The following is a 22066-nucleotide window of genomic DNA, read 5'->3' as shown; positions in this document are numbered from 1 at the left end:
ACTTATGTCACCAATTCTTCTCCATCCTCTGCCGCTGGTCTCCTTGCTCCCATACACAAGGGAGACATATTGGTGTCATTACTCAAACAATAAGTGCAAATGATTGATGACAATTAGTGAGGTTTATATATTTGGTACTTTGCTTTGTTACCTCTTTCCAATTCGACTTTAAAGAATGACCACTCCAATCTGTCCTGAATGCTGCAGCCATGTTCATATTCCTCACCAACCGTTACACCGATGCCTCTACCTTGTGCCAGTCATTACAGTGGTTACCCATCCACCCAAGAATCCAGTACAAAACTACTACCCTCATCCACAAAGCACTCCATGGCTCAGCACCACCCTACATATCCTCTCTGGTCTCAGTCTACCACCCTACCCGTGCCCTCCGCTCCGCTAATGACCTCAGGTTAGCATCCTCAATAATTAGAACCTCCCACTCCCGTCTCCAAGACTTTACACGTGCTGCGCCGATTCTTTGGAATGCACTACCTAGGTTAAGATGATTAATCCCCAATCCCCAAAGTTTTAAGCGTGCCCTAAAAACTCATTTGTTCAGATTGGCCTACCGTCTCAATGCATTAACCTAACTATCCTTGTGTGGCCCATTAAAAAAAAAAAAAAAAAAAATTTGGGTTCCTCGCATCATGTTCTCATACACTTTATGCAGTTAGTAACCCTCTGTGTCTATACTGCTACATACTTAGGCAGTGAACTGGTTCATGCAGCTTTACATGAACACCTGAGCCTTACACTATGGCTGGTCCGACTAACTAATAATCTTTATTTTTAATAATAATAATAATAATAATCTTTATTTTTATATAGCGCTAACATATTCCGCAGCGCTTTACAGTTTTGCACACATTATCATCACTGTCCCTGATGGGGCTCACAATCTAGAATCCCTATCAGTATGTCATTGGAACTAAACTAACTAAAGCAATTGTTACCATCCACCTCTCGTGTCTCCCCTTTTCCTCATAGTTTGTAAGCTTTCGAGCAGGGCCCTCATTCCTCTTGGTATCTATTTCGAACTGTGATTTCTGTTATGCTGTAATGTCCATTGTCTGTACAAGTCCCCTCTATAATTTGTAAAGCGCTGCGGAATATGTTGGCGCTATTTAAATATAATTATTATTATTATTATTATTAATGACAACATCATATTTGCATTATTGCTTGTAGAGAACTCTATAACATAAGCCTTAAGAAAAGGTGAGCATTTCACCTTTATAACCTGCTTAATACCATTGATAGAAGCATTCATCAAAGATTTGATTCTTTCAGCATCATTTATGTAGTCAGTGTACCGAACACACATGAAGAGGATGTGGGCTGGGAGTCCTGGTATCATATTCACCACGACGCCTCTTGGCTTAATATCTGCCATAACGGAAAATATAAACGTATTATTCACATGGAATACATTCACCTATGTCATAAATTACTCTGATGATTGAAATAACCACAATTTCTCTTTCTGGCAGACAAAAGACATCACATTGACTAATAAACAACAACCTGTTCCTGTCATCCAATTGCATCAAATTAGTGATGAATAAAAGTTCAGGAAATCACTGAAAGTGATAATTAAACATAAATGTAAAAGTTAGCATATTGCATATTTTACTACTGTAAGTCTTTGTTCCCTGGCAATGTGGCTACAATTAGCTTTACAAGCCACAACGCTGCCTTCAAATAGAATATCCATAAAATAAGAGGGAATTTGAAAGGATACTACCAATAAATACTGCCTCAGATGCAGATGTGAACAGAGTTTCCATTTTAAAGGTGAGGTCTATATTACGGTTATCTGTGATTAGACAAAATAGGAAATAAAGGCAAAAATGCTGCAGGCACAATCAATTTTGATCAGTAGTATAGAATGTGCTCACGTACGGCTCCCTGGCCTAAAAGCACCCTCTCTGAGAGACCCTGTTCCAGATTATTAATACAATCTCTTGGCACAAGATTTTCTTCAGTTTTCAGCAGTGTGGAAAAAGGAGATTTTTGTGTACTCACCGTAAAATCTTTTTCTCCGAGCCAATCATTGGGTGACACAGGACCATAGGTGTTATGCTGCTTGCCACTAGGAGGACACTAAGTAAACACATAAAGAATTAACAACTCCTCTGCAGTATACACCCCCTGACTGGCCAGTAATGACCCAGTTCGGTAGTAAAGCAGTAGGAGTATAAAAAAAAAAAAATAAAAAAAAAAAAAACAAGACAAGTAAACTATGTCAAAACCAAGGAACAAAACATCAACAAGCCAATAGGCTAACAGGGTGGGTGCTGTGTCCCCCAATGATTGGCTCGGAGAAAAAGATTTTACAGCGCGTACACAAAAATCTCCTTTTCTCCTACGCCTCATTGGGGGACACAGGACCATGTGACGTCCTAAAGCAGTCGCTGGGTGGGGAGCAACTGCACTGCCAAAACCCCATGTACCACTGGCTTACTGAGGTACCGCTGTCTGCAGAATGCGCCTGCCAAGGGCAACGTCTGCCGAAGCCTGGGTATGAACGTGATAGTGCTTTGTAAAAGTATGCAGACTGGACCAAGTCGCAGCTTTGCAAAGCTGTTGTGCTGACGCCTGGTGCCGAATGGCCCAAGAGGCACCGACCGAGTCAAATGCGCCTTAATGCCTGCTGGGTCAGGAGTGTTCCTGACGCGGTAGGATTCCTGGATAGTTGAGCGAATCCACCTAGCTAGAGTGGCCTTTGAGGCGGCTAGACCTTTCCTATGTCCCTCCGGAAGCACGAAGAGGATGTCCGACTTACGGAAGGGAGCCGTCCGAGATATGTACCGCCGAAGAGCCCTAACTACATCAAGAGTATGGAGAGCTTTCTCGATACGATGGGTTGGTGCCGGACAGAATGACGGCAAGACAATGTCTTCATTTAGGTGAAAAGAGGAGATGACTTTAGGTAGGAAAAAGGGAAAAGTCCTCAAAACTGCCTTGTCTGGGTGAAAACACAGAAAAGAGGGTCGGCAAGAGAGAGCCGCCAACTCAGAGACTCGCCTGATTAACGTAATCGCCACTACTGTAGAAAGACCACTTTCCATGACAGGAGGGTCAGAGATGTCCTGCAATGGTTCAAAAGGGGCCTCCTGAAGACCTCTGAGAACCAAGTTGAGATCCCATGAAGCCAATGGCATTCTATAGGGAGGAACCACCTGGGAGTCTCCTTGGATGAACGTCTTAACCGGCAGTCTGGAAGCAATCTTCCGCTGGAACAGAACAGACAATTCGGACACTTGTCCCTTGAGCGAGCCTAGGGCAAGTGTTGTGAATTCTGCTTTTGGGTTCCCTCCAGTGGTTGTAGGTGGTAATGCAGTTGTCCCTGAGTTGCAGTCCTGGTCAAGTGTTTCTGCTGATTGCAGTTCTGACTGGGGTATTTAGGTGTGCAGGATTCATTAGTCCTTGCCAGTTGTCCATGGTTCTGGGAGGTTTTGGATCTTTGTCTGGTTCCTCCTGCCTTGCTGCCAATTCAGCAAAGATAAGTGTCTGGTTTTTGTTTCTGTGGCACACATGCTGTGTACTTAATAATTCTGTGCTATTCATTTGTTTTCTCTTGTCCAGCTTAGTGTTTTCTCAGTCTTGTTGGATTCTCTGGAGTTGCAGATATACGCTCCACATCTTTAGTTAGATGGTGGAGTTTTTGTATTTTCTGCTGTGGATATTTTTGGAAGGATTTTAATACTGACCGCTTAGTATTCTGTCCTATCCTTTCCTATTTTAGCTAGAGTGGCCTCTTTTGCTAAATCCTGTTTCCTGCCTGCGTGTGTCTTTTCCTCTACTACTCACAGTCAATATTTGTGGGGGGCTGCCTATCCTTTGGGGTTCTGCTCTGAGGCAAGGTAGAATTCCTATTTCCATCTATAGGGGTATTTAGTCCTCCGGCTGTGTCGAGGTGTCTAGGATTTGTTAGGCACACCCCACGGCTACTTCTAGTTGCGGTGTTAAGTTCAGGATTTGCGGTCAGTACAGTTTACACCAACTCCAGAGAAAGTTCCATGCGGCTCTAAGGTCACCGGATCATAACAGGCAAGGCCTGAATCTAAACCTGATTGGAGGAACTCCAGAATGGACAGCATGGAAAACACCAGAAGAAAACGTCCATGCGCATTGCACCGTGAAAAGAAGGTGCGCCAGGTGCGATGATAAATGCGCATGGATGCGGGTTTCCTAGCATAAATCATGGTAGAAGAAACCCCTGGAGAGAATCCGGCTTGGGCTAAAATCCAGGATTCAACAGCCAAGCCGTCAAAGACAGGGCCCCAGAGTTCTGGTGGCAAATCAGGCCCTGTGAGAGATCCATGTGATCTCGAAATCGGCGACCATTTTGGACGAGTTCCACGTACCATGCTCGACGCGGCCAGTCCGGCGCGACAAGGATCACCGGTCTCCCCTCTGCCCTGATCTTCTTGATGACCCTCGGGAGTGGAGGAAAAGGAGGAAATATGTATGGCAGCTGGAACCGATGCCACGACAGAACCAGAGCATCTGCTCCGATGGCGCAAGGATCACGGGATCGAGCAATGAACTGGGGAACCTGGTTGTTTAGCCTTGAGGCCATGAGATCCACATCCGGCGTCCCCCAGCGAAAACAAATCTGCTGAAAGACTTCCAGATGGAGGGACCACTCGCCCGAGGCAAGACCTTGGCGACTGAGGAAGTCCGCTTCCCAATTCTCCACACCCGGTATGTGGATCGCCGAGATGAGCGAATGATTGGTCTCGGCTCAGCATAGAATGTGGGAGACTTCGCGCATGGCCGCCCTGCTGCGGGTTCCCCCTTGCTGGTTGATATACGCCACCACCGTGGCGTTGTCGGATTGGATTCTGATGGGATGGCCTGCGAGAAGGTGGTGAAAATTGCGTAAGGCAAGTGTGATCGCTCGAATTTCCAAGATATTGATTGGAAGACGCGACTCTCGTGTGGACCAACGACCCTGTGCTGTGTGGTGATTGAAAACTGCGCCCCAGCCCAAAAGGCTGGCATCGGTGGTCACCACTAACCAGCGCACTGGGAGAAAGGACTTTCCTTGGTTCAGGGAGGACTGCAGCATCCACCACCTGAGGGTCTGCCTGACCTTTGGGGACAGGCAAAAGCGACGGTCGAGGGAAAACGGACTCCTGTCCCAGGCTAACAGCAGCGCCTGTTGCCGGCGATGGAGATGGAATTGCGCAAACGGAACAGCTTCCATCACCGCAACCATTTTCCCGAGGATGCGCATCGTGAAGCGAATGGAGTGAGGGACTGGCGGGAGAGCTTGCGCTCTCCCTGTTGTAAGGACAAGACCTTCTCTGGAGGGAGAATGACTAACCCACGGGAAGAGTCCAGAATCACGCAACGTAGCGCCGAGTGATCGCCCCTGGCATCCAGCCAGCCGCACCTCTCCCCAGTGACCCGGACCGCACCTTCCCACGCAGGCAGCGTGAGGAAGATAACTACTCACCGCCACCGAGCAGAGATGCGCCTCCAATGCGAGAGAATAAGCTCAATCGATCCTCCCTTTGCCGGGGGATGGAGAGCGTCTGTTAATCTTCATATGTGCCTGCCGCATGGGACTTACGGCTACTGTGGGGACTACGTGACGCCGAGGTGAGGGCTTGATTGCGGTGGAGCCCGGGAGATGCACCTAAGAGCCAATACTCTATGTGCTCGCCAACTTACAGGGGGAGATCGGGACTGTATAGGAACCGTCGCCCTAGCGTAGATTAGGCGTGCCCCAGTCGTCGCAGGAGAGGTATGGGGAGGTATACTCGCCGTGCTCTCCTGTTGATGGTTCGGGAGAGAGCGGACCCTAGAAAGGAATCCGTCGCCCCCTTCACTCCATTAATTAAAAAATAAAAATTTACAGAAAATAAAAATAAAAAAACGGTGGGGTCTGAAAACAGACCCAAGTGCCTCCTACAGACACTAAGCAAGAACTGGGCCATCACTGGCCAGTCAGGGAGTGTACACTGCAGAGGAGGAGTTAATTATTTATGTGTTTACTTAGTGTCCTCCTAGTGGCAAGCAGCATAACACCCATGGTCCTGTGTCCCCCAATGAGGCGTAGGAGAAAACTCCATAAATTTTCCTTCTTAGGCTTCTTTTACACATACTGTGTTTTTGGCGGCCCGTTATTGCGGGTCTTTTTTGTGGGCTGTATTGCCACAATTTTCAAGGGCTGACGCAATAACGAACAGCAAAAAACTTGCGGATCGCTGTTTTCCACGTTCCCAATACTATAGCAAAAGTATTGGGAAAAAACCAACCTTCTGTTGTTTTTGCGGCCCCATTGATTTTCAATGGGGCCCATGTCCGTAAGCCGCCAAATATATTGAGCAAGCTCGATATTTTTTCACGGCTGTAAATAAGGCCGTTACGGCGTATGGCGCTACTACAAGTTTTTGCGGCCCCATAGAAATGCATTGAGGCCGCAAAAACACGGCAAATGTAAAACCAGCCTTAAACTGATATAATCATATGATACCTCTTGTGAAGCTCTGTCCATCCATGAATTTCATTTCTCTCTACTCACCTGCTATCCTCTGTAAGGATCCCAAAAAGAAATTAATTACATTACATGCTGTCAATCATAGTGATTAAATGCCCTTTCCACTGCTGCCCTCTCCCCTTGATAATAGATATTCATTTTATTTACATCACTGCCATGCTCTAACTACTGCCCTGCTCTCTATGTCTCCAACACATCTCCCCTTCCGTACTCTCTATGTCTCTAACACAGATCTCCTCTGGTACTGTCTGTATCTCTAATACAAATATTTTCCAGTACTTTCCATGTACCCAATACAGATCTCCTCCGTTACTGTTTATGTCTCAAACACAGATCTCATCCAGTACTCTATGTCTCCAACAGAGATCTATCTCCTCTGGTACTCTATGTCTCCAATGCAGATCTCTTCTGGTACTCTCTATTTCTCCAAAACAGATCTTCTTCATTACTCTTTATGTCTCAAACACAGATCTCCACTCGTACTCTTTATGTCTCCAAACCACAGATCTCCTCCGGTACTTCCTATGTATCCAATACAGATTTCCTATGGAAATCTCTACGTCTCCAACACAGATCTCCTCTGGGATTTTCTTTGTCTCCAACACAGATCTTCTCCTGTACTCTTTACGTTTCAAACACAGATCTCCTCTGATAATCTACATTTCCAATACATATCTCCTCCGGTACTTCCTATGTATCCAATACAGATCGCTGGTACTCTCTATGTCTCTAATACAGATCTTCTCCTTCACTCTCTATGTGTCAATTTCTCATTTCTCCCAGAACTCTCTAAGTGTCCGACATAGATCTTCTCTGGTACTCTATATGCCTTTAACCCAGATCTCCTCCCATACTCTCTATGTCTCTAATACAGATCTCCTCTGGTACTCTCTATGTGTCCAATTCAGATCTCTTCCGGAACTCTCTATGTATCCAACACAGATCTTAACTGGTACTCTCTGTATGTCTCCAACACAGATCTCCTCTGGTGCAGTCTATGCCCTCCTCCCAGATCTCTTCCCATACTCTCTATGTCTCCAACACAGGTCTCCTCCGGTACTCTGTATGACTCCAAAACAAATCTCCTCCGGTAATCTGTATGTCACGATTACAGCTCTCTTCTGTCATTTTCTTTGTTTCCCTCACAGCTTTTCACCATCATTCTCTCTTGCTACCTCAGAGCTCTCCTCTGGGACTCTCTGTATTTTCGTCACTCCTTACCTCCGGAACTATCTCTCTATCAAACCTCTCTCAGGAATTGTGGAAAGAAATACTGCAATAGGGTCTTATCCGATGACAAAGGGGTGTCAGGTGAAGGAGAGAATACACTCACCTTGCAAGGTTGCTGAATGGCAACACATAATGGGCATATAACAGCTGCTGCACAGTTACCGGTCAAGGAAACGACCATAAATACAGAGAGAAGACAGAGGTAGCACGGTGGCGCAGTGGTTAGCACAGCAGCCTTGCAGCGCTGGAGTCCTGGGTTCTAATCCCACCCAGGACAACATCTGCAAAGAGTTTGTATGTTCTCTCCGTGTTTGCGTGGGTTTCCTCCGGGCACTCCGGTTTCATCCCACATTCAAAAGACATACTGATAGGAATTCTAGATTGTGAGCCCAATCGGGGACAGTGATGATAATGTGTGCAAAAACTGTAAAGCGCTGCGGAATATGTTAGCGCTATATAAAAATAAAGATTATTATTATTATTATAGGTATCACTCATGCGTTGCTGGTGAGGCTGTATGGTTTAGCTGTCTTTTATGCTGTGTCTTTTGCAAAAAATGCCAAAAAAGACAGCTAAACCTTATGATCTCACCAGCAGCGCATGAGTGATACCTCCGTCTTCTCTCTACCTCTCCCAGGAACTCACTCTCTCTATCACACCTCTACCCATAACTCACTCACTCTGTCACACCTCTCCCTATCACACCTCTACCCATAACTCACTCTCTCTATCACACCTCTCCCAGGAACTCACTCTCTCTATCACACCTCTCCCAGGAACTCACTCTCTCTATCACACCTCTACCCATAACTCACTCTCTCTATCACACCTCTCCCAGGAACTCACTCTCTCTATCACACCTCTACCCGTAACTCACTCACTCTATCACACCTCTCCCAGAAACTCTATCACACCTCTACCTGTATCTCACTCTATCACACCTCTCCCCAGGTACTCTCTCTCTTATCTTCTGGTAACAAAGCAATGCACTTGTCCACTGACTAGCCGGTAGTACTCTTCTACATATCGACTATGCAGAACATACAATGGGCGTTTCAAAGAGAAAATGAACCAGCACATGCACCGCACTCATTGTCCACGATACACGTAGTGATGTTAGCGACAGAGAGGAGTGTAAACAAATAGGATGGGCTTGGATAGGCTTGCCTTTTGATGACTCATTACTATATGCGTGCACCCGATTTTGAAAGATTGGACTAGTAAGACCTGCGGCATGCGCTAGGTTCAGAAGCTTACAGCAAGAGTTACATGTTCAGATAGGGCTACCCAAACACTATATCAGGAGTAGCATAAATGAAAATGACCTTATAGATTTCCTTTAAAGCACTTGCTGAACAGGCCATCATTTGGAGGATGACAAATATCTTGCTGATGCTGTGAATAAGGAAATTACTCCTCAACCAGTACTGAGCCTGATCAGAACAATTAGATGTAGTTACACATCTTATTTGTGTTTTCTAATAAAGAAATACACTGAGACGATGAATCCACTTACCCAGAATTAGATTTCCAATGAGTTTAATTTCATCTTCCGATGAGAATTCCAGCATTCCCAAGTAATCCTTAAAAACACTGGGCATATTTGTTTGGTTTTCTGTGAAATATTTTTCTATATTATTAATACTCATAATAACATCATTAATAATAATACACCCTTAGTATAATATTCATATGTAACAGTGGATGTTTTAAAAGACATACCTGTTGCCATTGTTTTTGTTAGAGCTTTGATTTGATCTTGGAGTTTTTTAATAATTCTGTCTTTTTTATCCACTTGCTCTTCATAATCCTTGTAAAAAAGAGATCTGTAAGTGTAAGTTGGTACTTCTAATAGGATAACCACAACAACGTATGCAGATGGGTTTTCTATTTCGGCACTGTTTGAATCTTAAAAGGTGCTGAACAAAAGGGTAGTCTCTATATCAAAGACTCAGAATCTCACATACTATTGGCAATCAAGCATAATAACGCATTTTCTGCTACTTCGTCTTTTTTATTTTTTTAAGCTTAACCCCTCACCGACATATGACGTACAGTTACATCAATTGTTGGCTCCCTGACATTTCCCGGCAGATGTTGGTCATGATAATCAACAGTCATCTGCCTTTAACAGCGGAGAGCTGCCCTCATCTGTTGACCTGTTAAATGTTGCTGTTAATCTCTGACAGCGGCATTTACTGTGCGCCAGCAGGGAGGGACCGTCATTCCATGAACCAATGGATTGCTATGACAGCACAGGGTCTGTTGAAGACCCATGTGACTGCCATGAGCATTCTACTGCGAAAGCCAGTCTGTAGCTAACGTTCATTGGAGACAGTGATTTTTGCTACACACAGCCGTACTGTAGTATTACTGAGCATACTACACGTGATCAGACCCTAAAGGGACTAAACAGATACAGTAGAAAGTGAAAAAAAATGGTTTTAAAACTATTACGGTAAATACAAATTTAAAAAAAGTAAAAGTTCAAATCACCACCATTTTACCCCCATTAAAAAATAAAGAAATAAAAAAAATACTCATAATTGGTATTGCTATGTCCATAAAAGTCTGATTTATAAAAATATAAAACTAAATTACCAGATCGGTAAACGGTGTAATCAGAAAAAAATTTAAATGTCAGAACTACATTTTTCGGACATCGCAACACTGCAAAAAAAATGCAATAAGAGGCAATCAAAACAGTGTATCTATCCCAAAATGGTATCAATAAAAATGTCAGCTCAAGGTGCAAAATTTAAGCCCTAAGACAACCCAATCGACCAAAAATTTAAAACATTACGGGTCTTAAAAAAACGCAACACATGGAAATTTTTTTCATTATTATTATTTTTTTTTACAAATTTCCGATTTTTTTTTTTTTACACTTAATTAATAAAACAAACTATACATGTTTGGTATCTCTGTAATCGTACAGAATTTGAAAGTCATATTGCCAGGTCATTTTTACTGCATTGTGAACATGGTAAATTCATTCCTTAGTAACAGAGACAATTTGGTACTTAATGACCTAACCAATTTTTACAATTCTGACCACTGTCACCTTCTGAAGTTAGAAATAGAAGACTTCCGGCACAGTAATCCTTTTTCATTAAAACAATCTTTATTTAAACATCTTCAGTGATAAAAAACAATATCATGGGGATCCCCCCATAGGCCTGACGTGTTTCGGACTCAGTAAAAACAGTCCTTCCTCAAAGGAATACAAACATAGAGTAAACAGTTCCTTATATCTATCACAACAGCACATGTAATTGATTAGAAAGGACTAACTCCCCAATTAACCCCCATATCGACCAGCGGGAAATTAGTCCTTCATTTATATAAGATAACAATATCATGAGAATGCATTTTCTAATAAGTATATACACATTTTAAAACATGCGTAGGTTGTGTGAAGACATTTCATATAAATAGGATTATTTGAAAACCTGTTTACGCAAATTAGCATAGCTGAGCTTATATTCAAACAAAAAACAAGAAAAACAAAACCCACATGTTGGAAAGAGAAAAAAGTGATGTGATATTTTTACATCGAATGGTAATGATACACAAGACATTTATCATATACACAAAAAACAGTAAGATATTAACTGAATACTACAAATATACAGCAGAGCGATCTAATAAAAATATAGAAGATCACTTTCATAATTAAGGCCTTCTGGAAAATTGCCTTTGTGCGTTTCCAAAAAATGTTTAGATAACCCCAAAATATTTCTACGGCTTGCAGTAGTTCCTGGATTTGCGGCATTAAGACTTCTTGCAGCCTATATAATATTTATTGCATGCCACACACGTTGCCATATAGACAACGTGCATGGTATTGCAGTTAATATAACCCCGGAGAAATTCTGACTCTGGGGGACGCTATACACTTATTTCTCAGCGCTGAGGCACAAATACCCTTAACTACCACCATTAAATGGCGTATCGAAAAACGAAGGCACAAAAAAGGAAAATCGCCTTGACGGGAAGGGTTTCAATTCCTGAACTCAGGCAAACATACCTCCTTATAAAGTTCACTTTGCTCCATTAAACGAATGCTGACCTCGTTATCCTTCAACTCTTCCTTTTCCAGTTGTTCTGTATGTTTCTTTCTAAGTCTGAAAGAATATAAGTTATTGGCTTGTTTATATTAAAATATATGCAAATAGTCGGTTCAGAGAAGAAGACAGGAACCACCTATTAGAGGTAGAAATCCTAAAAGGCAATTTTAATCATTTATACCAGCATATTGTATATTGAGCATATTAAACTGGCCACATCGTGAAATAGTAAAACATATTTTTACTTTTATTTTTTAATCTGTCCTCTCTGTTGCGGAGATATTAGTTTGTAAAGTTTAGGGTATAATTTATGCTATACTTCAAATGGTTGTTACCAAATGGTCGCTTGTACTTCTTCCTTTGCATGAGGTTGACACATAAGTAGGTAGCAACACACAGAGGAGGAAAAAATTCCACCCTCCTCTCCTCCCTGATATCTGCAGTTACTGTGTAGACATGCAGCAAAGCTGTGTTATGCATCATTATAAACCCTTCCAGATTCCTTGCCATGGCAGTCAGTGTGAGAAGCTGAGAGCTGACAGCATTGCTGCTACTATAGACGAATTTCATTTTTTGACTCTCGTCAGTGCAAAGCATGAGAACTGATTGGTGGAATGTGAGACCTTTGACAGAGGGTCTAAGTGGTAAAGTTTCCAATTGTGGAGAGAGTCAAGTTGTGGCAGTGAGACTTACAGTTAGGGCCAGAAATATTTGGACAGTGACACAAGTTTTGTTATTTTAGCTGTTTACAAAAACATGTTCAGAAATGCAATTATATATATAATATGGGCTGAAAGTGCACACTCCCAGCTGCAATATGATAGTTTCCACATCCAAATCGGAGAAAGGGTTTAGGAATCATAGCTCTGTAATGCATAGCGTCCTCTTTTTCAAGGAACCAAAAGTAATTGGACAATGGACTCTAAGGGCTGCAATTAACTCTGAAGGCGTCTCCCTCGTTAACCTGTAATCAATGAAGTAGTTAAAAGGTCAGGGGTGGATTCCAGGTGTGTGGTTTTGCATTTGGAAGCTGTTGCTGTGAGCAGACAACATGCGGTCAAAGGAACTCTCAATTGAGGTGAAGCAGAACATCCTGAGGCTGAAAAAAAAGAAAAAATCCATCAGAGAGATAGCAGACATGCTTGGAGTAGCAAAATCAACAGTTGGGTACATTCTGAGAAAAAAGGAATTGACTGGTGAGCTTGGGAACTCAAAAAGGCCTGGGCGTCCACGGATGACAACAGTGGTGGATGATCGCTGCATACTTAATTTGGTGAAGAAGAACCCGTTCACAACATCAACTGAAGTCCAGAACACTCTCAGTGAAGTAGGTGTATCTGTCTCTAAGTCAACAGTAAAGAGAAGACTCCATGACAGTAAATACAAAGGGTTCACATCTAGATGCAAACCATTCATCAATACCAAAAATAGACAGGCCAGAGTTAAATTTGCAGAAAAACACCTCAAGAAGCCAGCTCAGTTCTGGAAAAGTATTCTATGGACAGATGAGACAAAGATCAACCTGTACCAGAATGATGGGAAGAAAAAAGTTTGGAGAAGAAAGGGAACGGCACATGATCCAAGGCACACCACATCCTCTGTAAAACATGGTGGAGGCAACGTGATGGCATGGGCATGCATGGCTTTCAATGGCACTGGGTCACTTGTGTTTATTGATGACATAAGAGCAGACAAGAGTAGCCGGATGAATTCTGAAGTGTACCGGGATATACTTTCAGCCCAGATTCAGCCAAATGCTGCAAAGTTGATTGGACGGCGCTTCATAGTACAGATGGACAATGACCCCAAGCATACAGCCAAAGCTACCCACGAGTTCATGAGTGCCAAAAAGTGCAACATTCTGCAATGGCCAAGTCAATCTCCAGATCTAAACCCAATTGAGCATGCATTTCACTTGCTCAAATCCAGACTTAAGACGGAAAGACCCACAAACAAGCAAGACCTGAAGGCTGCGGCTGTAAAGGCCTGGCAAAGCATTAAGAAGGAGGAAACCCAGCGTTTGGTGATGTCCATGGGTTCCAGACTTAAGGCAGTGATTGCCTCCAAAGGATTTGCAACAAAATATTGAAAATAAAAATATTTTGTTTGGGTTATGTTTATTTGTCCAATTACTTTTGACCTCTTAAAATGTGGAGTGTTTGTAAAGAAATGTGTACAATTCCTACATTTTCTATCAGATATTTTTGTTCAACCCTTCAAATTAAACGTTACAATCTGCACTTGAATTCTGTTGTAGAGGTTTCATTTCAAATCCAATGTGGTGGCATGCAGAGCCCAACTCGCGAAAATTGTGTCACTGTCCAAATATTTCTGGCCCTAACTGTATAGTTTATGCAATAATTTCCTGGAAATTTAAATATGTCAATAGCCTATTCAGGGAAGAAGAGAAGAGGAGGACTAGCAATCTTACATGTCAAAATTGACCCTTAAAAGGGCATTGTCTCATGACTTAGGATAGGAAGTCAAAACCAGGAACTTGTTTTGCCTCTCATTACAGCAAAGCAGGAGAGCTGGTTAGTGGGGAGAGATGCCTTTGCACTATTGTCTGCAAATGGAGCAAAACCCTTTAGTGTGTTGATAATGACTTTTAGAATTGCTACCTGTAATAAGTGGAACCAGAGTTCCTGTAATGTTAATACATTGTAAAGAAATCGTTATTTAAGAGAAGATTGAAACTGCAACCTTTTAAAAGCATTGAGATTTATTATACACCTCAACCAGGTGATTATATCTATAAAGTCTTAGCCAAGCAGAAGTACAAGAAAATAAATCACTGGAACTTAGTTTATTAGACGCACATCAGGATTCAACATTTCCCTAATCACTGCTGCTTGAAATTTCTACACTTCTGTTTTAAAGCAGTAACTTTGCCAGGAGTATGAAAGACCTTCTTGATATATTTCAGTGCACCTGTTGCCAGATAAGGATAATGCAATGTAGCCGTTATGGCAATGCTGCAGTCCAGAAAGTCCAAAACAATGATGTCAGAGTCATAGGCATTTCATTATAGAAAAAGACCTCCAATGACCTCTTATTGTCACCAAAAGAACCAATGGGCTCTTTGTTTTTGATGACTGAACCCATGGAAGAACAAGGCTTACACAGGAAAAGTTGTAATTACTTACTTCTGAGACATGTCTTCTTCTGCCTGGTGGAAATATTTATGGTTGGATATTTTTTCTCCATTGTCTGGTTGGTGAGAGATCCAATGCATATGCAGTAAATAAAAAAGGATAAGTAGAAATTATGTGCACAAATTTTTTAAATGAAATAAAATAGTAATGGAGTTAAAGAGGAGTCAAGGGGTTGCCTCATCATCTATAAATGGGAAAAATTGCCAAGTGTTACAAATGCTCAACCCAGGGTAAATAAATAGGAGGGTCTCTATATAATCTAATGTGAATGTTTACTAGGGAATAGAATTTTCTCTAAATGTCTTAGTTTTTGTAAGCAAATTTTATAAATCATTTACTCTAGAAAATATGCTACATTAGAAAAACTAGTATTACAGTACCTGGCATTTTCATATTTTGTTCATAAAGACAACCTTGAAGATCCATGTTTTCTTTCTCAAGATCAGAAATCTTAGTATTGAGAGATTCTATTATCTTGAAGATAAAATAAAGAATCAAAGATCAATAAACAAAATGTCAGAATTGTGTGTGTAAACTGTAAGAGTATTCTGTATAAAATAATAATAATAATGGTTATTTCTGACTTGTTCTTACCATATACTAAAGAACCTTTTGCAATCCAATATTAAAATTAAGCAACACTGACCCCTTCTGTCCTTAACGGCACCCTCAACCATACCTTAGAGTGTAACCCAAAACAACAACAGAATGTAGTGTACACAGACACAGGGTGACACACAGGGCTAAGGTAGTGTTCACACATTCATGCGTGAAACAAAGAAGGAAAGACTTTTGGTATCAGTGGAAACCACCAGACCCTAAATGTAAGAAAATGGGTAAAATGCTGGGAAGGGGAACACGCAATCAAACCACAGGAGAAGCAATAGACAACACATCAGCAAGATAACACTTCAGAAGGGAACTGGGTCTCCAAACATCCATCTACATTGGAATATAGCCAGAAAAGACTGCATGTGCCAGGAGAGTATAAAAAGCCCCTCCAAAGATGTGATAGGACAAACCAAAGGAGGAAGAGAAAAACCTCTACACAGAAGAAAAACAGCAAATCGAAAGAAAGACATTATCAGCAGTTGGGCAGAGACAACACAGGCTGTGGTCCAACAGAGAAGGAAACCAACCCATAGCAGAGGTCACCGGATCGAACCCTTGAGTAGAGCCATGACACAAACATAATGACCTTTGTGGGACTGTTCAGCATCAGGCATACAGTGGGTATGGAAAGTATTCAGACCCCTTTAAATTTTTCATTCTTTGTTTCATTGCAGCCATTTGGTAAATTCAAAAAAGTTCATTTTTTCTCATTAATGTACAGTCTGCACCCCATCTTGACTGAAAAAAAACAAATGTAGAAATGTAGACCCTTTGTCAGACACGCATATTTAAGTCACATGCTGTCCATTTCCTTGTGATCCTCCTTGAGATGGTTCTACTCCTTCATTGGAGTGCAGCTGTGTTTAACCCCTTCATGACCCAGCCTATTTTGACCTTAAAGACCTTGCCGTTTTTTGCAATTCTGACCAGTGTCCCTTTATGAGGTAATAACTCAGGAACGCTTCAACGGATCCTAGCGGTTCTGAGATTGTTTTTTCGTGACATATTGGGCTTCATGTTAGTGGTAAATTTAGGTCAATAAATTCTGCGTTTATTTGTGACAAAAACGGAAATTTGGCGAAAATTTCGCAATTTTCACATTTTGAATTTTTATTCTGTTAAACCAGAGAGTTATGTGACACAAAATAGTTAATAAATAACATTTCCCACATGTTTACTTTACATCAGCACAATTTTGGAAACAAAATTTTTTTTTGCTAGGAAGTTATAAGGGTTAAAATTTGACCAGCGATTTCTCATTTTTACAACGAAATTTACAAAACCATTTTTTTTAGGGACCACCTCACATTTGAAGTCAGTTTGAGGGGTCTATATGGCTGAAAATACCCAAAAGTGACACCATTCTAAAAACTGCACCCCTCAAGGTACTCAAAACCACATTCAAGAAGTTTATTAACCCTTCAGGTGCTTCACAGCAGCAGAAGCAACATGGAAGGAAAAAATGAACATTTAACTTTTTAGTCACAAAAATTATCTTTTAGCAACAATTTTTTTATTTTCCCAATGGTAAAAGGAGAAACTGAACAACGAAAGTTGTTGTCCAATTTGTCCTGAGTACGCTGATACCTCATATGTGGGGGTAAACCACTGTTTGGGCGCACGGCAGGGCTTGGAAGGGTAGGAGCGCCATTTGACTTTTTGAATCAAAAATTGGCTCCACTCTTTAGCGGACACCATGTCACGTTTGGAGAGCCCCCGTGTGCCTAAAAATTGGAGCTCCCCCACAAGTGACCCCATTTTGGAAACTAGACGCCCCAAGGAACTTATCTAGATGCATAGTGAGCACTTTGAACCCCCAGGTGCTTCACAAATTGATCCGTAAAAATGAAAAAGTACTTTTTTTTCACAAAAAAATTCTTTTAGCCTCAATTTTTTCATTTTCACATGGGCAACAGGATAAAATGGATCCTAAAATTTGTTGGGCAATTTCTCCTGAGTACACTGATACCTCATATGTGGGGGTAAACCACTGTTTGGGCACATGGTAAGGCTCGGAAGGGAAGGAGAACCATTTGACTTTTTGAATGAAAAATTATCTCCATCGTTAGCGGACACCATGTCGCGTTTAGAGAGCTCCTGTGTGCCTAAACATTGGCGCTCCCCCACAAGTGACCCCATTTTGGAAACTAGACCCCCCCAAGGAACTTATTTAGATGCCTAGTGAGCACTTTAAACCCTCAGGTGCTTCACAAATTGTTCTGTAAAAATGAAAAAGTACTTTTTTTTCACAAAAAAATTCTTTTCGCCTCAATTTTTTCATTTTCACATGGGCAATAGGATAAAATGGATCATAAAATTTGTTGGGCAATTTCTCCCGAGTACGCCGATACCTCATATGTGGGGGTAAACCACTGTTTGGGCACTCGGCAGGGCTCGGAAGGGAAGGCGCGCCATTTGACTTTTTGAATGGAAAATTAGCTCCAATTGTTAGCGGACACCATGTCGCGTTTGGAGAGCCCCTGTGTGCCTAAACATTGGAGCTCCCCCACAAGTGACCCCATTTTGGAAACTAGACCCCCCAAGGAACTTATCTAGATGCATATTGAGTACTTTAAACCCCCAGGTGCTTCACAGAAGTTTATAACGCAGAGCCATGAAAATAAAAAATAATTTTTCTTTCCTCAAAAATGATTTTTTAGCCTGGAATTTCCTATTTTGCCAAGGGTAATAGGAGGAATTGGACCCCAAATGTTGTTGTCCAGTTTGTCCTGAGTACGCTGATACCCCATATGTGGGGGTAAACCACTGTTTGGGCGCACGGCAGGGCTCGGAAGGGAAGGCACGCCATTTGACTTTTTAAATGGAAAATTAGCTCCAATCATTAGCGGACACCATGTCACGTTTGGAGAGCCCCTGTGTGCCTAAACATTGGAGATCCCCCAGAAATGACCCCATGTTGGAAACTAGTCCACCAAAGGAACTAATCTAGATGTGTGGTGAGGACTTTGAACCCCCAAGTGCTTCACAGAAGTTTATAACGCAAAGCCATGAAAATAAAAATAAAAAAATATTTTCTCAAAAATGATCTTTTAGCCTGCAATTTTTTATTTTACAAAGGGTAACAGGAGAAATTTGACCCCAAAAGTTGTTGTCCAGTTTCTCCTGAGTACGGTGATACCCCATATGTGGGGGTAAACTACTGTTTGGGCACATGCCGGGGCTCGGAATTGGAGTAGTGACGTTTTGAAATGCAGACTTTGATGGAATGCTCTGCGGGCGTCACGTTGCGTTTGCAGAGCCCCTGATGTGGCTAAACAGTAGAAACCCCCCACAAGTGACCCTATTTTGGAAACTAGACCCCAAAAGGAACTTATCTAGATGTGTGGTGAGCACTTTGAACCCCCAAGTGCTTCATAGAAGTTTATAATGCAGAGCCGTGAAAATAATAAATACGTTTTCTTTCCTCAAAAATAATTATTTAGCCCAGAATTTTTTATTTTCCCAAGGGTTACAGGAGAAATTGGACCCCAAAAGTTGTTGTCCAGTTTCTCCTGAGTATGCTCATACCCCATATGTGGAGGTAAACCACTGTTTGGGCACACTTCGGGGCTCAGAAGGGAAGTAGTGACTTTTGAAATGCAGACTTTGATGGAATGGTCTGCGGGCGTCACGTTGCGTTTGCAGAGCCCCTGATGTGGCTAAACAGTAGAAACCCCCCACAAGTGACCCCATTTTGGAAACTAGACCCCGAAAGGAACTTATCTAGATATGTGGTGAGCACTTTGAACCCCCAAGTGCTTCACAGACGTTTACAACGTAGAGCCGTGAAAATAAAAAATCATTTTTCTTTCCTCAAAAATGATGTTTAAGCAAGCATTTTTTTATGGACCCCAGTAATTGTTGCGCAGTTTATCCTGAGTATGCTGGTACCCCATATGTGGGGGTAAACCACTGTTTGGGCACACGTCGGGGCTCGGAAGTGAGGGAGCACCATTTGACTTTTTGAATACGAGATTGGCTGGAATCAATGGTGGCGCCATGTTGCGTTTGGAGACCCCTGATGTGCCTAAACAGTGGAAACCCCTCAATTCTACCTCCAACACTAACCCCAACACACCCCTAACCCTAATCCCAACTGTAGCCATAACCCTAATCACACCCCTAACCACAACCCTAATTCCAACTCTAACCCTAAGGCTATGTGCCCACGTTGCGGATTCGTGTGAGATTTTTCAGCATCATTTTTTAAAAATCCGCTGGTAAAAGGCACTGCGTTTTACCTGCGGATTTTCCGCGGATTTCCAGTGTTTTTTGTGCGGATTTCACCTGCGGATTCCTATTGAGGAACAGGTGTAAAACGCTGCGGAATCCGCACAAAGAATTGACATGCTGCGGAAAATACAACGCAGCGTTTCCGCGCTGTATTTTCCGCACCATGGGCACAGCGGATTTGGTTTCCATATGTTTACATGGTACTGTAAACCTGATGGAACACTGCTGCGGATCCGCAGCCAAATCCGCACCGTGTGCACATAGCCTAATTCTAAAGGTATGTGCACACGCTACGGAAAACGCTGCGGATCCGCAGCAGTTTCCCATGAGTTTACAGTTCAATGTAAACCTATGGGAAACAAAAATCGCTGTACACATGCTGCGGAAAAACTGCACGGAAACGCAGCGGTTTACATTCCGCAGCATGTCACTTCTTTGTGCGGATTCCGCAGCGGTTTTACAGCTGCTCAAATAGAAAATCGCAGTTGTAAAACCGCAGTGAAATGCGCAGAAAAAACGCGGTAAATCCGCCATAAATCCACAGCAGTTTAGCACTGCGGATTTATCAAATCCGCAGCGGAAAAATCCGCAGAGGACCAGAATACGTGTGCACATACCGAAACCCTAACCCTAACCCCAGCCTTACCCCTAACCCTAACCCTAGCCCTAACCCTAACCCTACCCCTAACCCTATTCTAACATTAGTGGAAAAAAAAAAATTCTTTATTTTTTTTATTGTCCCTACCTATGGGGGTGACAAAGGGGGGGGGGGGGGTCATTTATTATTTTTTTTATTTTAATCACTGAGATATAATCTATCTCAGTGATCAAAATGCACTTTGGAACGAATCTGCCGGCCGGCAGATTCGGCGGGCGCACTGCGCCATTTTGGAAGATGGCGGCGCCCGGGGAGAAGACGGACGGACCCCGGCAGGATCGGTAAGTATGATGGGGTGGGGGGGAGCACGGGGGGAGGGGATCGGAGCATGGGGGGGTGGATCGGAGCGCAGTAGGGGTGGAACGGAGCACGGGGGGGGTGTGGAACGGAGCACGGGAGGGTGGAACGGAGCACGGGGGGTGTAACGGAGCACGGAGGGGGGTGGATCGGAGTGCAGGGGGGGTGATTGGAGTACGGGGGGAGCGGACAAGAGCACGGGGTGGGAGCGGAGCACAGGACGGAGGGGAGCCGGAGCAGTGTACCGGACAGATCGGAGGGCTGGGGGGGCGATCGGTGGGGTGGGGGCACATTAGTGTTTCCAGCCATGGCCGATGATATTGCAGCATCGGCCATGGCTGGAATGTAATATTTCACCAGTTATAATAGGTGAAATATTACAAATCGCTGATTGGCAGTTTCACTTTCAACAGCCAATCAGAGCGATCGTAGCCACGGGGGGGTGAAGCCACCCCCGCTGGGCTAAACTTCCACTCCCCCTGTCCCTGCAGATCGGGTGAAATGGGAGTTAACCCTTTCACCCGATCTGGAGTGAAAATGGAACACCATTTTTTTTTAGGGACCACATCTCATTTGAAGTCATTTTGAGGGGTCTATATGATAGAAAATACCCAAGTGTGACACCATTCTAAAAACTGCACCCCTCAAGGTAGAAAAAACCACATTCAAGAAGTTTATTAACCCTTCAGGTGTTTCACAGGAATTTTTGGAATGTTTAAATAAAAATGAACATTTAACTTTGTTTCACAAAAAAATTACTTCACCTCCAATTTGTTTTATTTTACCAAGGGTAACAGGACAAAATGGACCCCAAAAGTTGTTGTACAATTTCTCCTGAGTACGCCGATACCCCATATGTGGGGGTAAACCAATGTTTGGGCGCATGACAGGGCTCGGAAGCGAAGGAGCGCCATTTGACTTTTCAATGCAAAATTGACTGGAATCGAGATGGGACACCATGTTGCGTTTGGAGAGCCCCTGATGTGCCTAAACATTGAAACCCCCCACAAGTGACACCATTTTGGAAAGTAGACCCCCTAAAGAACTTATCTAGAGGTGTGGTGAGCACTTTGACCCACCAAGTGCTTCACAGAAGTTTATAATGCAGAACTGTAAAAATAAAAAATCATATTTTTTCACAAAAATCATATTTTTGCCCCCAATTTTTAATTTTCCAAAGGGAAAGAGAAGACCTCAAAGGGTAACAGGACAAAATGGACCTCAAAAGTTGTTGTACAATTTGTCCTGAGTTTCAATGCAAAATTGACAGGAATTGAGACGGGACGCCATGTTG

General features: G+C 42.7%; 1 protein-coding gene across 1 annotated transcript in view; it reads right to left on the bottom strand.

The window, feature by feature from the left end:
* The window catches only part of MYO5C (myosin VC), a 337314-nt gene that overhangs the window by 41009 nt on the left and 274239 nt on the right, over positions 1-22066 (bottom strand). The window contains exons 30-35 of the mRNA XM_069765981.1: positions 15353-15446; positions 14964-15027; positions 11778-11874; positions 9470-9557; positions 9264-9362; positions 1235-1389 (exon numbers count right to left, since the gene is read on the bottom strand). Coding sequence (XP_069622082.1) covers positions 1235-1389; positions 9264-9362; positions 9470-9557; positions 11778-11874; positions 14964-15027; positions 15353-15446 — 597 coding nt within the window. The remainder of the gene's footprint in view (positions 1-1234; positions 1390-9263; positions 9363-9469; positions 9558-11777; positions 11875-14963; positions 15028-15352; positions 15447-22066) is intronic.

The sequence above is a fragment of the Ranitomeya imitator genome, chromosome 4 (assembly GCF_032444005.1).
Source record: "Ranitomeya imitator isolate aRanImi1 chromosome 4, aRanImi1.pri, whole genome shotgun sequence".
Lineage (NCBI taxonomy): Eukaryota > Metazoa > Chordata > Amphibia > Anura > Dendrobatidae > Ranitomeya > Ranitomeya imitator.
Note: the sequence above shows the minus strand (reverse complement) of the source record. Positions and strands in the feature narration are given on the sequence as shown.